The sequence below is a fragment of the Theropithecus gelada genome, chromosome 16, assembly GCF_003255815.1.
Source record: "Theropithecus gelada isolate Dixy chromosome 16, Tgel_1.0, whole genome shotgun sequence".
NCBI classification, from domain to species: domain Eukaryota; kingdom Metazoa; phylum Chordata; class Mammalia; order Primates; family Cercopithecidae; genus Theropithecus; species Theropithecus gelada.
The window spans coordinates 20764815-20782905 of NC_037684.1; the positions used below are offsets into that span (position 1 = coordinate 20764815).

Consider the following 18091-nt stretch of genomic DNA (forward strand, 5'->3'; position numbering starts at 1 on the left):
TGTACTGCAAAGGGAACAATCAACAAGTTGAAGAGATGCCCCACAGAATGAAGAAAATATTTGCAACTATTCAAGTGACAAGAAATTACTAGGCAGAATATTTAATTCAAATAATAACAAATAAACCAATTAATTCAATTTAAAAATGAAAAGAAATCTGAATATATACCTGAAATAGCTGAAGAAAAGCTTTATTTTCCTATCTGTCCCTTATATAAATTTTTGAGACTTACTTAAAAACATTATGGTGCAACAAGACATTCCAAGATAGAATTATAATGGAGCCTTGGTTTCTTTTAATGGAGAATGGTATTTAGAAAACAAAATTTGGATGTTAGGAGCACTCATTGTTCCTTGTGTTTCAATGTTTCTAGGTCTGCTAAGCAAACAAAGCTAGAATCAGTTACAAATTTAATATAAAAGTATTTCTGTGCCACAGGCTATAATTTAATTTCCTCACTTAAGTTTTTTTTTTCCAATGGGCTATCATTAGCCTCAATCTTTTAAACTGAAGTCTAGAATACTGTATTCAATACTCAGAAATTAATTACAGAATTGCTAGCACACACCACTGTGAAAAGTGAAATATGTAATTTCAGTGTTTTTAAATATTTTTTTCAATTTGAGATAAAATTTACACACAGTGCAATCCATATATTTTAAATGTACAATTAAATACGTTTTCAACATTGTGAATATCCATTTCAAATTTAAATAAGTAAATACCCAGAAACCCCATAAGTTTTGGATAAGTGAATACCCATGTTACAGGAAAGGGGCCCTCATCCAGACTCCAAGTGAGGGTTCTTGGATCTCGTGCAAGGAATAATTCAGGGTGAGTCTGCAATGTAAACTGAAAGCAAGTTTATTAAGAAAGTAAAGGAATAAAAGAATGGCTACTCCATAGACAGAGCAGCCCTGAGTGCTGCTGGTTGCCCATTTTTATGGCTATTTCTTGATGATATGCTAAACAAGGGGTGGATTATTCATGCCTCCCATTTTTAGAACATATAGGGTAACTTCCTGGTGTTGCCATGGCATTTGTAAACCACCATGATGCTGGTGGGAGTGTAGCAGTGAGGACAACCAGAGGTCACTCTCGTCACCATATTGGTTTTGGTGGGTTTTGGCCAGCTCCTTTACTGCAACCTGTTTTATCAGCAAGGTCTTTGTGGCCTATATTTGTGGTGACCTCCTACCTCATCCTGTGACTTAGAATGCCTTAACCATCTGGGAATGCAGCCCAGTAAGTTTCAGCCTCATTTTACCCAGCTCCTGTTTAAGATGGAGTTGCTTTGGTTCACATGCCTCTGACATTTTCCCCCACCCTTAATTCTAAGGGTTGCAGAGGGACAAAGATCCATCTTCTGTAACTTATTCAGGCTGAATAGGGGTGATGACATTCCAGCCTAACTATGAGGGTCTCTTGCATTCAGGGTAGAGAGGGGCTCAGTCAGAAAGCATCAGTATGGTGAGGTCCACTCATAACTCTTAAGTTTTGACAAATGTGATCTCCCTCTTGTTTCTCATAAGCAGCAGTCAGAGATCAGTGGTGGGTTCACAGGAATAAGCAGGGTTAGCCTAAATTGTAGAAACAAGCTTAAAAACAACTAATGAGACTGGAATTTAACAACAAGTTTACCATAGTTCTTGAAAAATAATATTTCTGTCTCCAGTTTCTCATTTTTACTAAAGACGAATCATGGTAAGGGTTATTTCCTTTATTATACTTGGCCTGATTATTTGTATAAAGTGCAGCAGGAATAATTATTTTTCACAGAGGCTCTTTTTAAATTGGCTTTGATGGAACTCTGTTCCATAGAAGGAATCTTAGATAAGACTTTTTAAAGCCAAGCTCAGCCATGGGTTTGTATCCTCAAATACCTATGAGTTGAGTAAATTCCTCTTCTCTTGGGGCCCCAAGATTACTTGGGGCTCCTGGACCTGTCAGAAAGTGACATTCTTTACTTACCCCAAGTCAGAAACCCTGTACAGGGACTGTTGCAGACAAGGTATGAGGCCAATTCTTCATGGAGCTTTTACTGGCTTTACAAGTCAAGTTTGATTCCTTAAAGGAAAGCACACCATTCCAGTTAAAGCCTTGGTAAAATCATCAGTTTCTCCAATAGTATCTTGTTACGAAAGAAAAGAGATTCTTATTGCACTTATGCAAGTAACTATATTGCCATAAATTAAGAATACTCACAGTTTCCAATTTTGGAGAAAACAGGTAGAGAGAATCAAATATGCTCCAAATTTTGTTCACAGGAGTATACTTTACTCAATTACTAAAAGCTGTATATAGCTCAAAAGAAAAGTGTCCTTGACTCTGAAAAATAAAACAAAGGATCAGCAGCATTTTAAACAAAGGTAAAAAAATTACTTCTGTTTTCTGTTGGTTCAGTTAATTCAGTTAACTCCCATTCTATTTGATATTCATGAACATTCCAGTTCTTCATGAGAAATAGCTGAATTGAGCTAATTAACACATACATCATCCCACACACTTATTTTTGTGGTGAGAATACTTAAAATCTGTTCTTTTAGCAAGTTTCAAGAATACAATGCATTGTTTTTAACTCTCAGCATTATGTTGTACAATAGATTGAATTTGCTTCTCTTATCTAAATGAAGTTTTTCTCTTTTTTACCAAAATCTCCCCACTCTCTGTCTCCCTAACCCAGCTTTGATAACCACCATTCTCCTCTGTACTTCCATAAGTTCAAATTTTTTACTCTCCCTATGTAAGTGGGATTATGCAGTACTTGCCTTTCTGAGCATGGCTTATTTTACTTAACATAATTCCCTCCAGGTTCATCCATGTTGTCTCAAATAAAATGAGTTTGATTGTGTCCAAAAGTCCAAAAGCTGAAGAACTTGGAGTCTAAAGTTCAAAGGCAGGAAGCATCCAGTATGGGATAAAGACGAAGGCTGAAGATTCAGCAAGTCAACTTCTACCTTACTCTGCCTGCTTTTTCCAGCCATGCTGGCAACCAATTGGATAGTGCCCACCCACATTGTGGGTGGGTCATCCTGAGGGTGGGTCTTCTTCTCCAATTTCACTGACTCAAATGTTAATCTCTTCTGGCAACACTCAGAAACATGCAGATACAGCCAGAAACAATACTTTCCATCCTTCAACCCAATCTAATTGATACTTAATATTAGCCATCACATATGCAGTCACACTCCTTCTTGGGAGATACTGGAAAATGGGCATTTTGACCTGCTTACTCTGCACTGAGTTAGGGAAAATCGTGCCTGTTTGATACCACCTCTTTCTTTTATTTGGTCACGGGGGACTTGTAAATTCTGAACCTAGTTGGCTCTCAAAAGTAGCTGATTTAAGAACAAGTCCATTTGGTGGCAACTATAAAAGTTGGAGTGCTCAATGTGTGGACAAACTCTTTCAAGGAAGAGGCTGGAGATTTCATTTCATCACTAGTGTGAGCAGTGGGGAAAAGGCCCAGGAAGTGCCTCATGCATGTTCAGGCTCCAGGCAGTGGGGAGTAGGAGAGTTCTTACTAATTACCTGTCATGTCAATTCTCAGATGCCAGCTAGTAAGAAGGCATATTCTGAGACATCAGCTGAGGAAGTGTACAGTCAGTTTCCTTCCAGGGAGAAACTAGGATGTGGGCGTTGTTGCCTGCTTGCTCTACACTGAGCCCAGAGGAATTTAGTAGAGTGCTTACATACCTGTTTAAGGCAACCACTTTGTTCTCCTTGTTCCAGAAAAAACTCATGGATGCTGAGCCACATTCACTCCTAGGGTGATTTAGGAGTCTTTCTCTTAAGTGAGAGCTGTAAAAGGGTGCTATATGTGTGGTCTAAACCCTTCTCTGCTCAGGGAGAGGCTTGGAGTTTGGGGTTCCCTCCAATTTTAAGGTGCTGTGACCAGGGTAGATTTTTGTGGCATAAGCATGTCTCAGCTTTTCCTACCCATTTTAGTTGCAGTGTGTAGGAGTCACTGAACTAGTTCCTGAGTTTTTCTAAGAAGAAATGGACCTGTGTGCAGCTCTTTACTTGCACATCTTTGGGAGGAGGTCAAGTGGGGAGCTTCCTATGCTGCCATCTTCCTGACCTCTTCTCTGCTCGTTTCTTTTTAGTGTTAAATAATATTCCATTATCTGGATGTACCACACTGCATCTATTCACATATTGAAAGGCATTTCAGTTGCTTGTAAGATTTTGTAATTGAATGAATAAAACTACTATGAACATCCATGTGCAGGTTCTTGTGTGGACATACATTTTCAATTCCTTTGGGTAAATATAAAGGAACGTGATTGCTGGATCATATAGTAAGAGTATATTTAGTTTTGTAAGACACCAAAATACCTTCAAAGTTGCCGTGACATTTTGCATTCTCATCAGCAATAAATGAGAGTTCCTACTGCTCCACATCTTCACTGACATCTTGTGTGGTCAGTCCAGGGTCCCATGTTTTGGCCATTCCAATAGGTATACAGGGGTAACTCATTGTCTTAACTTGCAATTACCTGATGATGTATCATGTGGAGCATCTTTTCATATGCTTAATTGTTATCTATGTAGCATTTTTCAGTGAGCTGTCTGTTAAAGTCTTTGGACCATTTTTAAATTGGATTATGTATTATCTTATTGTTGAGCTTCAAGAGTTATCTGTCCATTTTAGGTAGCAGATTTTTTTCAGGTGTGTTTTCAGCAAATATGTTTCTTCTGCCTGTGGTTCGTCTTCTCATTCTCTTAACAATATATTTTGCAGAGCTGAAGTTTTTAACTTTTTTTTTTTTTTTTTTTTTTTGAGACGGAGCCTCGCTCTGTCACCGGGGCTGGAGTGCAGTGGCGCGATCTCGGCTCACTGCAAGCTCCGCCTCCCGGGTTCCCGCCATTCTCCTGCCTCAGCCTCCCGAGTAGCTGGGACTACAGGAGCCCGCCACCACGCCTGGATAATTTTTTTGTGTTTTTCGTAGAGACAGGGTTTCACCGTGTTAGCCAGGATGGTCTTGATCTCCTGACCTCTTGATCCGCCCGCCTCGGCCTCCCAAAGTGTTGGGATTACAGGCGTGAGCCACTGCGCCCGACCGAAGTTTTTAACTTTTATGAAATTCTGTTTGACAAAATGTTTTCATGGGTTATGCCTTTGAGCTGTGCCTAAAAAATCATCACCATATTTAAGGTTATCTAAGTTTTCTTCTATGTTATCTTCCAGTGCTTTTATAGTTTTTCATTTTACATTTAGATCTGTGGTCCATTTTCAGTTAATTTTTCTAAGGGATATAACATCTATGTCTTCATTCATTCTTTTTGCATGTAGATGCCCAGTTGTTCCAGCAGTATTCATTGACAAGACTATCTTTGCACCTTTATCACGGATTAGTTGATTATATTCATGTGAGTCTATTTCCAAACTCTATTCTGTTCTTTTGGTCTGTTCGTCTAATCTTTCACCAATACGACATTGTCTTGTTTACTGTAGCTTTATAGTAAGTTTTGTAGTCCAGTAGTGTTATTCCTCCATTTTGTTCTTGTCTTTCAATATTGTGATGGCTATTCTGAGTCTTTTATTTCTCCACATAAACTTTGGATTCAGTTTGTAAATATCCACGAAATAACTTGCTGGGATTTTAATTGACATTGCATTGAATCTCTAGATAAAATGAGGAAGAACTGACATCTTGACAGTATCAAGATTGTTTTTCCATTAACCTGGAGTATTTCCCCATTTATTTGGTTATTCTTTTAAATCTTTAATCAGATTTTTATAGTTTCCTCATATAGATCTCATATTTTTTAAGACTATATCTAAGTATTTAATTTTAGGGGGTGCCAATGTAAATGGAATTTTGTTTTTGGTAAAGTTATACTTTTTTATTGCTAATATATAGGAAAGCAATTTACTTTCTTTTATTAATCTTCAATTCTGTAACCTTACTATACCTGCTTATTAGCTACAGAAGATTTTTCTTAAATTTTTAAGATTATCTGCATAGACAATTAACTGTGAACAAAGACAACTGTATTTCTTCCTTTCTATCTGTATATATTTTATCCAATTTTTGTCTTATTGCATCAGCTAGTGCTTGTTGTGTGATGTTGAAAAGAAATAATATGAGACACCCTTGCCTTGTTACTAATCTTAGTGAGAAAGCTTCACATTTATCACCATTACTTTTTATGTTAGCTATAGGATTTTTGTAAATATTCTTTATCACATTGAAGAAGATCCTCTCTATTCCTAGTTTACTAAGATATTTTATCATGAATGGGTGTTCGATTTTGTCAAATGCTTTTTCTGCGTGTATTGTTAAGATCGTGTAATTTTTCCTTTTTAGCACATTGATGTGATGAATGCATTAATAGATTTTTAAATGTTGGTCAGTCTTGCATATTTGTGATAAATCTCACTTAGTAGTGGTATATACTGTTTTATGTACATTGTTGGATTAATTTTCTAATGTTTTATTGAGGATTTTTGCATTTATGTTCATGAGAGTTATTGGCCTGCAGTTTTCTTTTAGTGTCTTTGGTGTTTTAATTCAATTAACAAATTTCTATTGCTGATATTCTCATATATGGTTTCATTTTAATTGTGTTTTGAAGTTCTTGAATACGTTTAAAATAGCTGTATCAAAGATCTGTGTACAAATCCAACTCTCTGAATTCCGACTATTTTTCATTTCCTGTCTATTTAAATGTCTAATTATGTATAGTTGTTTTCTGGACATTGCAGATAAAAGATATATAGGGTGTTGATTGTAATGTTATTAAATTATTAACATTATTTTGTTTCTATCAAAATTGGTTTAATTTTCGATTGAGATTTCTTTTGTGAACAGAGTTCTAGGACATGCTCTTCCTCCACTGCATCGTTTTTATTCCTCAGTTGTGAATTTTCTGCTGACTTAACTGAGTTTGTGATGTCTTCAGTGAGGTCTCCACACCTTGACTGAGATGAAACATTAACATATTGTATTACTACTAAGTCAGTGATAATACTATTCAGCTGTCAGTTCTTGGGCAGGTGTTATCTGCTAGGTCTTTTATAATCTCACTATGTGAATGCCCATACGTATTTGTGGAGTTGCCTTCTTACACAGATTCCAACTTTTTGGATACTCTGTCACAAATTCTAGCTGCCTTGCCTCAGTAGCCGGGAACTCTTGCCTCAGCCACCTTAGCTCACAAAAACTCCTCCACTTTTAGTCCACTTTCCTGCTTGACTTTAGAAAAAGGGTTCAAAGAAAAAGCCAAGGCAATTTTAATATGATTGATAGACTCACCTTACTCTTCTTTCTTCTTTCAAGGGTCACAGACTTGTGTTACTTTTTCAAAGTATCTGCATACTGTTGCTTTACATATTTTGTTCAATTTTATAGCTGTTTTTAGTAGGAAATCAAGTTCAGTATCAATTACTCTGTTTTGGCCAACACCTGAAATCAGCAGCATCGGTTTTCACATAAAAATTAGCATACGACTTTATAAAACTTACTTTCTTGAGTAGATTACAGCAGACTTGAACAGTATGAGTGAATTTTCATGGTGTGTACATGTGCATTATTTAAATTGTCTAGATATCATGCCGAACACTGTAGCTCTATATTCTCATGTAGTGCTTTATTTTTCATTTTGTAAAATAGTATCAAGACCACCAACTCTCTAAAGCTGTTTAAGAAATAAAGAAGATAATCCACATAAAATTTCTTTGTAAGCTATAAAGTGCTAATAAATGAAAGTTACTATTATAGGGCAAAAGTAAACTTTTGTTCAGTCTTTGATTACATGTTCCAACAGAAAGAAGCTAGAACTGATTATTCCTAATGACTTTTTCCCCTTTAAAGTTTTACAATAGCATTAAATGGGAGAAAATAAAAGACTATTTCATTTTTACTGAGCAAGGGAAGATGATCTAACTATTCTAAGTTAAAAAGGATTTGGAAGAATAACAACTGTCCTGAAGTGTATATTAATTCCTTAAATGTATGCAGCTCTGAAATTGTAAGCAATTCCATAGACTAGTGCTGATTATTTTACAAAATATTCTAGCACCTTCAAATCCAGGTTTTTGCCTGGTGACTTTCTCACTCTATTTTTTAGCTACTATATAACGTCAGAGTACCTAATTCGTGACGTCATTAGAAGACATTTAATAATGGCACCAATACTTTTTCTTTCAATATTTAAACCTCTTTCTAACTTAAATTATTCTTTTTGTTGATAATGAGTTATTTTATTTACAAGTTGAATATAGTGGCATCATTTTTTAAAACAATGTAATGAGACATTTAAGAAATGAATTATTTTATTTACCAGAATATTTTCCCCAAGGTTCTCCTTTGGGAGGAAATTAATTTCTTAAAAAATACAAGCCAAATAGGTTAGTCATAATTTTATGATTAAAAAAAATAACAGTCACATAAAAATTTTGGCATGGAACACAAAATCCTATTAGTAGCAAACATCTGTGACAGTCTGACTGGCACATACCATGGGAACCTACTGCAGTGCTAATCATTCTTCTAAGTTATTTTGGGGGATCTGGAGGAGAAATTCTGTTGTCTCAAAAAGGGACATTAACTTCTCCTCAATTTAGCAAAATTAATTTAAATTGGCTGGCAGCTTATCACCCATCTGTAGGGGGTATTCCTAAGAATGAAAAAGACAAAAGAAAAAAAAAACCATTTAAAGAGGTAAAAACTCCATGGTAGAAGAAAGGAGAAGTGTGGTAGTCATTAAGCAATCTAAGATCATCTTTTTTCCCAGAGCTCTATGAGATATTGTTGCTCTCCATTTTCTCATGCTTATCTCTACTGGCAAAGTGGTCTGAACAGCAGGGGAAAACAACTGCAAAAGGTATTGTAATTAATTTTGAATCTTACAGAGAGAGACAGAGTAAATAAATACCACAGGTGCTGTCTCTTAAATGAGGCAAGAAGAGTCCAAATAATCATTAGCCCATAAAACAGGAAAAGGCACAAGAAAGAAGTGGAAAGAGAAGACAGAATGAAGAAATAATATAAATTTGATATTAAGTATCTCTTGATTAGAAATTCTTATTTGGAGACAGCATGAAAATTCTCTTTGTAATGGGATATTCCAGTTCTGCATGCAAAGATAAAACAAATACATAAAGTTTTTCAATGAGTGATCCTCATTACCATACCAGTACCCAAGCATAATCAATTCCCAGTTAGTTGATCACAATTAATCAACAATCCCAAGTCAGCTAACAAAACCTCATGACATCTTTTTAATGTATCCAGCAAAATCTATTAGGAAAGAGAAGTTATAGAAATGGGTTGGAATATGTTTCTCTGTCTATTTGTTTTCTTTTTAAAAGGAAGGAGGAACACTAAGACTTTTTATCCTCTCAGTAATTTTCATTGACTGAAAAGATGATAGAGTTGCCTGATGCATTCTGAGCCCCATGCAGGTAAATGTTTACACATGTAGATGGGAATTCAAGAGTCTGTTAAGCCCCAGTTCTTTTTTGGACACTTATGTTTGTTAGTATTTTTCCTTCCATTTACCCTGCATTTCAGAGCAAAGCTAGATCTATTAAGTGTCGTTTACAACAATGAACAACTTGTGCTAGAGAACCATTATTCAAGTTAGAAGGTAATTTACAGCTGGTCAGAGGAATACATGCTGCTAAATTTTATTTTTTATCAGTACCATATGTGTCATTTCTGGTATAGTTTAGATTGAACTAAATTGAATAGAATGATCTGAGAATATTAGCATTATTTGTCTTTCTGTACTTCTTCCTTTCTTTCATATTTCTTTACTTCTTTCTTTTAAGAAATACTTTTCAAAAACTACATAAATCATTTACAAAGTAACTTTTGTAATAAAGTTTATTTAGAATTACTCTTATTTCTCTGGCATTTATCTTAAATGTCAATACTGCATGCTACCTATGCCCAGACTTATCATAGAGTACCCAGTAGTTAAAATATGTAAATATTTCTTTGAAAATTTGTGTACCTATTTTTAAATGCCTTTTAACCATATTTTGTTTTTAAATAAAGAACGACATCTACCTTTTTATGCTTAGGTTCAAAGAATTGGGGGGTTTTAAAAATACATATTTTTCATAGACCTCTAAAATCATGAATGTTTCTTCTTTCATTTATCAAATATCTACTGAATAATGTTTGTATACTCAGCTTTTGACTAGCATTCAGGAGTGGATAGAGATGCAAAACAGCCTCTGAAGATATACACAGATATTTGTAGTAAAATGTATCACCTGGGATACTAGATATCTAAACAGAATATACTGGGAGCAAAAAAGTTTTTGTAAATGTTTATTGAAAAGGTGGAGAAATTCCACATAAATTGTTAACATTTAAATCTGGGATTTCAGCGTGAGCTGGATATCTCAGGGAGCACAGGTTGGTGGGTAGGAGTAGGACATGTCAGAAACATTCAACATCATGAGCCTAGGAAAAGAGGAGGAAAGATAAGGGTAAATATATGTATTCACGTAGCAAATAGCTATTGAGCATGAGACTCTGCGCTATGTGCTGGACACTGTTCCTAGGCAGTGGAAATACAACAGTGAACAAAACAGAAAATACACAGCCTCATTGAACAGAGAGTCTAGGAGCCTTACACTGATTTTTTTTCTGTGAAGGAACTTGAATGCTATTGTAAGGAGTTTTACATTCATTAGATTGAACATTATACACTATTGAGGTTTTATTAAGTTGGGTAGTGGCATAATCAGATGCACATATCAGAACACAAACTCTGTAGCATTTTAACAGATGGACCATGAAGAATGACGAATGGTGAACTGATATTAAAGCAACCTGGAGCCAAATTAAAGAAGTCATAGAAGGTGTAGAAAGAAGATAATAAAACAAATGTATTTAGAGGATAGTTGTTTTTTTTTTTTTTTTTTTAATACACGGGGTCTAATAGAATTGGACTACATTAAACAAATATGAATTTTATATTTCTAACTTAAGTGCCTAAATCTTTCTAATTTGTGGTGGGGTGCTAAATTAACTCCTATTTGTTGAATTTTTTATAGAGAATAAAGTAAATGCAGATTTGGGTGTGAACGTAAAGGAGGAAGATGAGATGAGCTCTAATGCTGAAATGTGCATCATGAGCTATAATGCTGATGTATGTGCAATCTAGAATTCAGGAAAAAAGCCCGAGCTGGAGCCATCTACTGTGTGGAAGTTGAAATTATGGAGACAGAGATCCTGTGTTAAAAAGAAGCAATATATTAGAGATTTTTAAAAGCCGGATACTTAGATGAAGTCATCAGTCTTCTTCTTCCTCTTCTTCTTCTTCTTCCTCTTCTTCCTTTTCTTCTTCTTCTCCTCCTTCCCCTCCTCCTCCTTCCCCTCCTCCTCCCCCTCCTCCTTCCCCTCCTCCTCCCTCTCCTCCTCCCCCTTCCCCTCCTCCCCCTTCCTCCTTCTCCCCTTCCTCCTCCTCCCCCTCCCCCTCCTCTTCCTCCTCACCTCCTCCTCTTCCCCTCCTCCTCCCCCTTCCTCCTCCTCCTTCCCCTCCTCCACCTTCCTCCTCCTCCTCTTCCTCCTCCTCTCCTCCTCCTTCTCCTCCTCCTCCTCTTCCTCCTCCTCCTCCTCCTCCTCCTCTTCTTCTTCTTCTTCTTCGCCCCTTATGAGCTGTCAACCTCACAAGGTAGAGCTAGTTATTGGTCTGATTATTAGACTAAAAATTTATGGTTGGAAAGGATTATATTTCTAAACATAAACAGCACTAGAGTTTATTCCAAATTATTTTTTCATACACCTTACATAGAAAAAGATTCTCCTAAAGGTTGTTTTTGCTCAAGAAACTTTTGTTGCACAAATTGGTATATTCTGTATTAACTGTGATATCCCACTGGTTAAATGCTTGAATAATAAATATTATAATTGTTTATCATGTTCCCAATACAAAGATAGATGCTGGGGTACACCTCCGCCTCACCTATTCATCACACCTGAGAACTGCTCAGAAACCAGCATTGAAATTGATGGTTAGATGCCTGAAAATACCTGTTTCTATGTTAAATGAGTCTTTGAAATGGTTTACAATTTCATCTTCAGGTTGTACTCTGTATGGCACGGAGAATTTAGCTTCTAGCTTTTTGAAGGAATAAGTTATAAGCCAGTCTGGCAGTCAAGTAGAGGACAATATTATGGTTAGGATTTTCAGTAGTTTCCTCAGAAAACAGGATTGATGTTTCCATTAGGACACAATGCTATAAATACAGCTATTTACTGCTGCCTGCTATGTTCTCTTTCCCTTATTCTTCGTCTATCTCTGCAAATTTTCTAGGGCTAGACATTCAATGGTGATCTGAGGGCCTGTAATTTGGAGAGTAATGGAGGGGCTCCCTCTCAGGGTATAAACATTTCATTCACTTGTGTGTCAATAGACCAGCCTGTTGTAATTGCAGAGAAAGCAATTTATTCCTTTCCCTTTTTTGTGTGTGAAAACACCCAGTGTGCTTTGAAACCCACTTTAGGGAATGCCTTTACTAAGAAAATATCCAAAGGAGGGAACTGCTATACCTAGTTTTAGAGAAAAAAAAATAATGAAGAGCAATCGCCTACACAGACTTCTTCTTTATATTAGAAGGTATTCAGGAGTCAAATCTACTGGAAACCCCACAGATCACTAGCATATAAACTTCGTGAGTCTTAAACTTTTTCCATGAATATTATTTTGGTCATCTTATTTATTTTCACAGCTTACTTATTTTCTCAGTGTTTCTGATTCAAACACTGAACGGAAATTGGCTGATGTGTTTATCTTGAGGAAGAAAAATTAAAGGAGACTCCAGGAAAGACAAGAGTTTCTAATCAGTTTCATTTTTGATAGGGATGGTGAGTGAGAAGCCCCAAGGAATAGGCTGATGATGACAGCACCAATCAAAACCTTTACTAATTTAAACCACAGTCATGAGCAAGGTACGTACATTCTCTCAGCACCCCTACTTAATTAAAAACAACAATAAACCATAACGGATCCTAGGGTGGCAAAATCAGTGGCCTAGGTAGTGTCCCTCCATACTATGTGCAAACATTTTCATTTGTTTTTCTTCTTACAAACTGTGTTACCATCATAGTGCCAATGTAGAATATACTTTATTCTTGCCTTTCTTTCCCTGTTTATTAATTAATGATTTAAATGTATATCTCTTTATATCTGGACTTTCTGCTTTATCTAAACTGATCATATATCATTGTTACAACTAGAGTTAAGCTTTTAGCTTGTCTTCTAATTTGTCATCTATTTTTCTCTCCTAAGCTTCGATGAAGTAATGATAATGTTTCTTTCATTAAGGTCAGCATCCTCTATATCAAAAGGTCATGGACAGGGCTGCAGATCATAAGAAGGTGGAGATTAAAAATGTAGGGGCATGTTGATTATACACAAATGGCAGTGTGTTTCTATTATTGCAATGTTTTCCAGTTTTCTCTTAAAAAAACCATAAAAATTGTTTTTTGTTCTCTTCCCCTTACTCCTCTTCCTCATTCTTCTGTTTAGAATCAGAATGCCTGGAATGATGGAACAAATGAAACTTATTAATCATCATGGGAAACTAAAAAGGAATGTTATTGATTAATTTTTTCAAGAAGTATTTATTGAGCCCTTATTACATGCCTGGCACCATACATAACACATATACAATACACTGTACTCCAACAAATCTCAGAATCATCTTGCTTTTGACAGTGAGTAGGGTAAACATGGTCTACAAGGCTAGCATTCCAAATGTGCTTGTCCTTAAATAAGGAGAAGGATTATGGGGCAGGAGAATTCACTAGACTTAACTTAATTGATGAAGATAATATTTAAAAATAGATTGGAAGGTATAATATAAATTTATATTTGAAAAAAAAAATCCCAATCTTTTTAAAATGCAAATTGTAGAGAGTAAAACGCTGCAGATTTTGAACTGGGTTGACATGAATGTAAAAGATTGAGGGGCTTTGTGTTACTCAATCTTACCTTCTACCTTCCCACCCCTACATATACCTTATCAACTGGATATGCCTTAAACATATTGAAACCAAAACTAGCTTGAAATTCAAATCCCTAAACATGGTCATAAAATCACCAACCGTAATCTGTTATTGTTTTCCATCTTTAGTCCCTCACTCCAGTTAAACTGTGCCACACCAAGCTTCTTCCCTACCCTGCTTCTCCTAGCCATTGCCATTTTATCTTTCGCAGAGTTCCTGGAACCTTCACTGTCTTCATGATTAGATCCCTCCATACTCTCCATCACTAATGCCTTGGCTGGAGGTTACCATTCAGAGACCATGTACTGAGCAGATAAATTCCAAACATCACAGCATTGTCTCAGGTATCATCGTTGACTCTGGGATTAAGAAACAATATATCAGTATCCTAAAAGTTAACCAAATTATAACTTAGAGATAGTGTGATCTGCTCTAGACCACACCAGTCAACATCTGTTATAATTAATGTTAATTTGGTTTCAAAGGACAAAAAATACATAAGCTAAAGTTAAAAACAAGGGTCATTAGAAGAATATGAGAAATGTCATAAGATACTTTACAAGAAATACAATAATGTCTCATGTTGGTCAGTCATTAGTAACTTTTTTCTCTTGTTCTCTCCCTGCCTTCTGCCCCCTCTGACCCTTTGTTTTATTCCCTCTCAATCGTTGTCACATATTTTTGCTTCTCTCTGCATATTTGCTGTATTCATTTCTATGTACACTGGCTATCTCTACAATAGTTTTATTTTTTATTCTTCTCAATCTTAGCTTTCCATTAGTTTTGCTTCAGCATAGGAGATTCTGGTGCTAAATCTAACATTCTAAAGCCTAACATTCTAAGCTTATAATTTATTTATTTATTATTTTGAGATAGATTTTCTCTCTGTCATCCAGGTTGGATGCAGTGGCACAATCATAGCTCACTGCAGCCTTGAACTCCTAGGCTCAAGCAATCTTCCTGCCTCAGCCTCCCAAAGTACATGGATTAAAGGCATTAGTCACCAAGCCAAGCCTAAATTTACAGTATAGAGATAGAATATGGTCACCGTTGCCCAACCTCATCCTTGAGCTGAGAACCTGTGTTGTTGGGTCAGTGAATATGGCAGTATCACAGAATAAAAGCCCGTTCATATGAGCCCCTCATGTAGCCCTGGACTGCTAGTGGGGCCGTATTTTAAGAGAAGGGAATTTAGAGGAAAAACAGTCATAATTATAGCAGCAGAGTCAGGTCAACTCTCCTCTCATTTCAGTCTTTGCTCTTTCCACTACACCTGGTTGAGCAACTGTCTGTGTTTTAATCATCTTTGTATTCCCACAACACTTTACAAAACATCTAGAAATTGCAGATGCTGATAAAATGTTGGTTGATGTGATGACCTTGAAGTGAATCAAACTAACATTTGCAGGTCTTTGATATTTCCCAGCCTTTCCATCTGAGAGTCAACTTTCAGTTGACTGTTAACCAAGGTTTCCTTGAGCCAAATCCCTAGGCAGTAGCAAGAGGGAGAAATGAGAGAGACAAGGAGGGTTTTTAAGATCTATGATTAGGTTTCACGAGCAGCATCTTGAACTTGGATTAAAGAACACAGAAATGAAAACTCATTCTGCCATATGGTTCCTGGACATTCTTGTGCAACTGCCAGAAAAAAAAAATGATTAAAAAAAAAAAAACCCCACAAAACAACAAGGCAGCAATTGTGACAGAATAGCGGAAGTCCAAATTACAGAGGCAAGGTTCTTCCTCTGTCCTCCCTCCAGGCCTAAATGAATAAAGACATGACACTGAGATTGAAGTCTAGTTCTAATTCAGAACCACAGAGACATGAGCACCAGCAAGTTTGAGGTTGGGTAAAGATCTTCAGAACTCCTCAGCTTCAGATAGTCAAGCACTGCTTCGTCCCTTCTTCAATGGCATCTCTAGCATACATACTTACTTCCCTTAAATGCAATGTTGTAGCATTTTCTGATGGTAATTCAGGGACTAGAAAAGCAAACTTTTAAAAATTTAATTTTTTTCTTTCTTTCCCTTGAAACTCAGGTCTTATTCCTTCCCCATTTCCCTTCTTTCACACTCTGGGAAGTCCCCAGAGAAATTCACCAGTCTGGTCTGCACTGTAATTTGTGTTGGCAGATGCTGCAGAGTTGTAAGAACCATCTATATTTTTTCCTCCTTTGCACCATTCCCTCTTCTGTTTACTTATCTTCTCAAATGTTTACAATCCAGTGAGAGGCCATATAAATTTATTAAACCTCCTGTTGTTTTTCTTTTCCTTTAAAAGAGATGTTATTTTAAGTTTTTCTTTCAGTTTCCTCTGATTTTCAGAATAGTTCCTCGGGGCTCTCATTATTTGGATTTCCTGCTGACTTAATCTTCTCTGGAGCAAGGAGCTTGGAATTTCTTTGACTTTAAGCTGCAGCATTTATCTTTTGCCCAGCCTTAAAGGGTTTAGGGTGGAATCTCTTCCAAAGGAGATGCTGCCCGAGTAGCTACCATAGCAGCAAAGAAACCATATCTGGCCTCCTCTGTGGAAAGCAATCTGCCCCCTGCCAGCAGCTCAGCTTTGCAGTCACAGCAGAGGGAGCCCTGTGTTAGCTGGGGGACATTTCCAGCAAGAGGGACAGCAGGGGAAATGATGTGGACTCCATCAAAGGGAGAACTACTCATCCATATCATCTAATTCCAGGAAGGAGCACGGCAGAGTCCATGCCTTCACCTCCTCTGGCCAACTCTAATCATGAATCTCCTGTGAATCAGCTGGGAAACATGCAGAGTAATTGCTTCCCTCATGTTTTTCTTAGATTTTTTAAATGAGGATTTTAATTTCCACCCCACTGTTTTCTGACCTCCTCTCCATTCTTTCCTTTTCTCTTTCTTGTGCACAGATATGAGATTGGAGCCTTCATTCATATTAACTGGAGTTTTCCTTGACAATGGTAGAATAGAAGCTTCTCCATTCTTTAGAGATGAATTTGTTTTAGGTAAGATCTTCCCAGAGTACAAAAGAAATTTATTCTGGAAATTTCAAACTAAGGTGAGTGCGTCTCTTTTATAAACTTTGATAATTTCTACTTCAAAGGCAGAGTTTTCTTAGACTGATAAATCTCTCAGAAAAATGTCTTGCATATATTGTGCATTTGATGAATAATTATTGAATACATGAATATAGACATACCTGTAGAGTAACCTGGTCAATTTTTATGGATAACATTGTATGTTTCACCATACAGAGCTCCATTATGCTGTATCTACACAGCAAACAGCACTGCATTCATGTTGAGTGCAAGTATGACTTCACCATTGAATATTTTTTATCTGAATTCATCTTTATAACCTACTCTTCTCTAACTGTGGTACCATCATGACTAGAATCCTCTCAGCTCATTCTCCTCTTTCATTTTGTCCTTTTCCCTTTATTCTTGCTGTTTAATATGATTCTCCCACTGACGACATGGGCTCCCCTCAATTATGACTCATCACTTTCCATGACAGATGGCCTCCTCACTGGAACTGGATCCACCATCCTTTTTTTCTCAGTGTCTTATTGTTTGTGTTTTAGATCTTTTGCAAGGTGAGCTACACCTCTGAGAGAGCTCCTGGAAATTACCAGAGATACTTAATATTGCCAGCTCTACAGATGGAGGTGATGCACCTTGGTGAGGAATGAGTACTGAGCCTGAATCTTACAAATGGGAAAAGGTGCTCATATCACACTTATGCATTAGATATCAAACTACAAAATACAAGTACAGTCGATACTTGTTTAGATGACATAGAGCAAGCTAACAGAGTATATATTAAAAGCAAAAATTCCCGTGAAGTTAAACTGTTACCCTCTGCCAAAACCTCCTACTCTCAAGTTTTAAGAGCCAATAAGCCTTGTATCTGTACATTCAGTTTTGCCTTTTTTTTTCCCCCCAGGACTGCAAGGTCCTCTGTCAGGGTTTACCGTGTTTCATTGATTTTATTTTTTCTAGCACCAACATAATGCTCATATAGTAATGAGGATGAAATAATTTATTTTTTTTTCCTGCTCATTGTGTCATTGTGAATGTTCTGCTATCATATAAAAAACCCACACTTTATTTAAAAATATTTGCTGAGCAAATATAAA

General features: G+C 36.5%; 1 protein-coding gene across 1 annotated transcript; it reads left to right on the forward strand.

Annotated features, from left to right (window-relative positions):
- The first annotated feature begins 15742 nt into the window (after positions 1-15742).
- C16H17orf112 (chromosome 16 C17orf112 homolog) lies at positions 15743-17867 on the forward strand. Its single transcript, XM_025363643.1, has 4 exons — positions 15743-15948; positions 16664-16750; positions 16863-17011; positions 17470-17867. Exons 1-4 carry the CDS (start codon positions 15888-15890, stop codon positions 17563-17565), a joined length of 393 nt encoding a protein of 130 aa, XP_025219428.1. The 5' UTR covers positions 15743-15887; the 3' UTR covers positions 17566-17867.
- Positions 17868-18091: the final 224 nt, after the last annotated feature.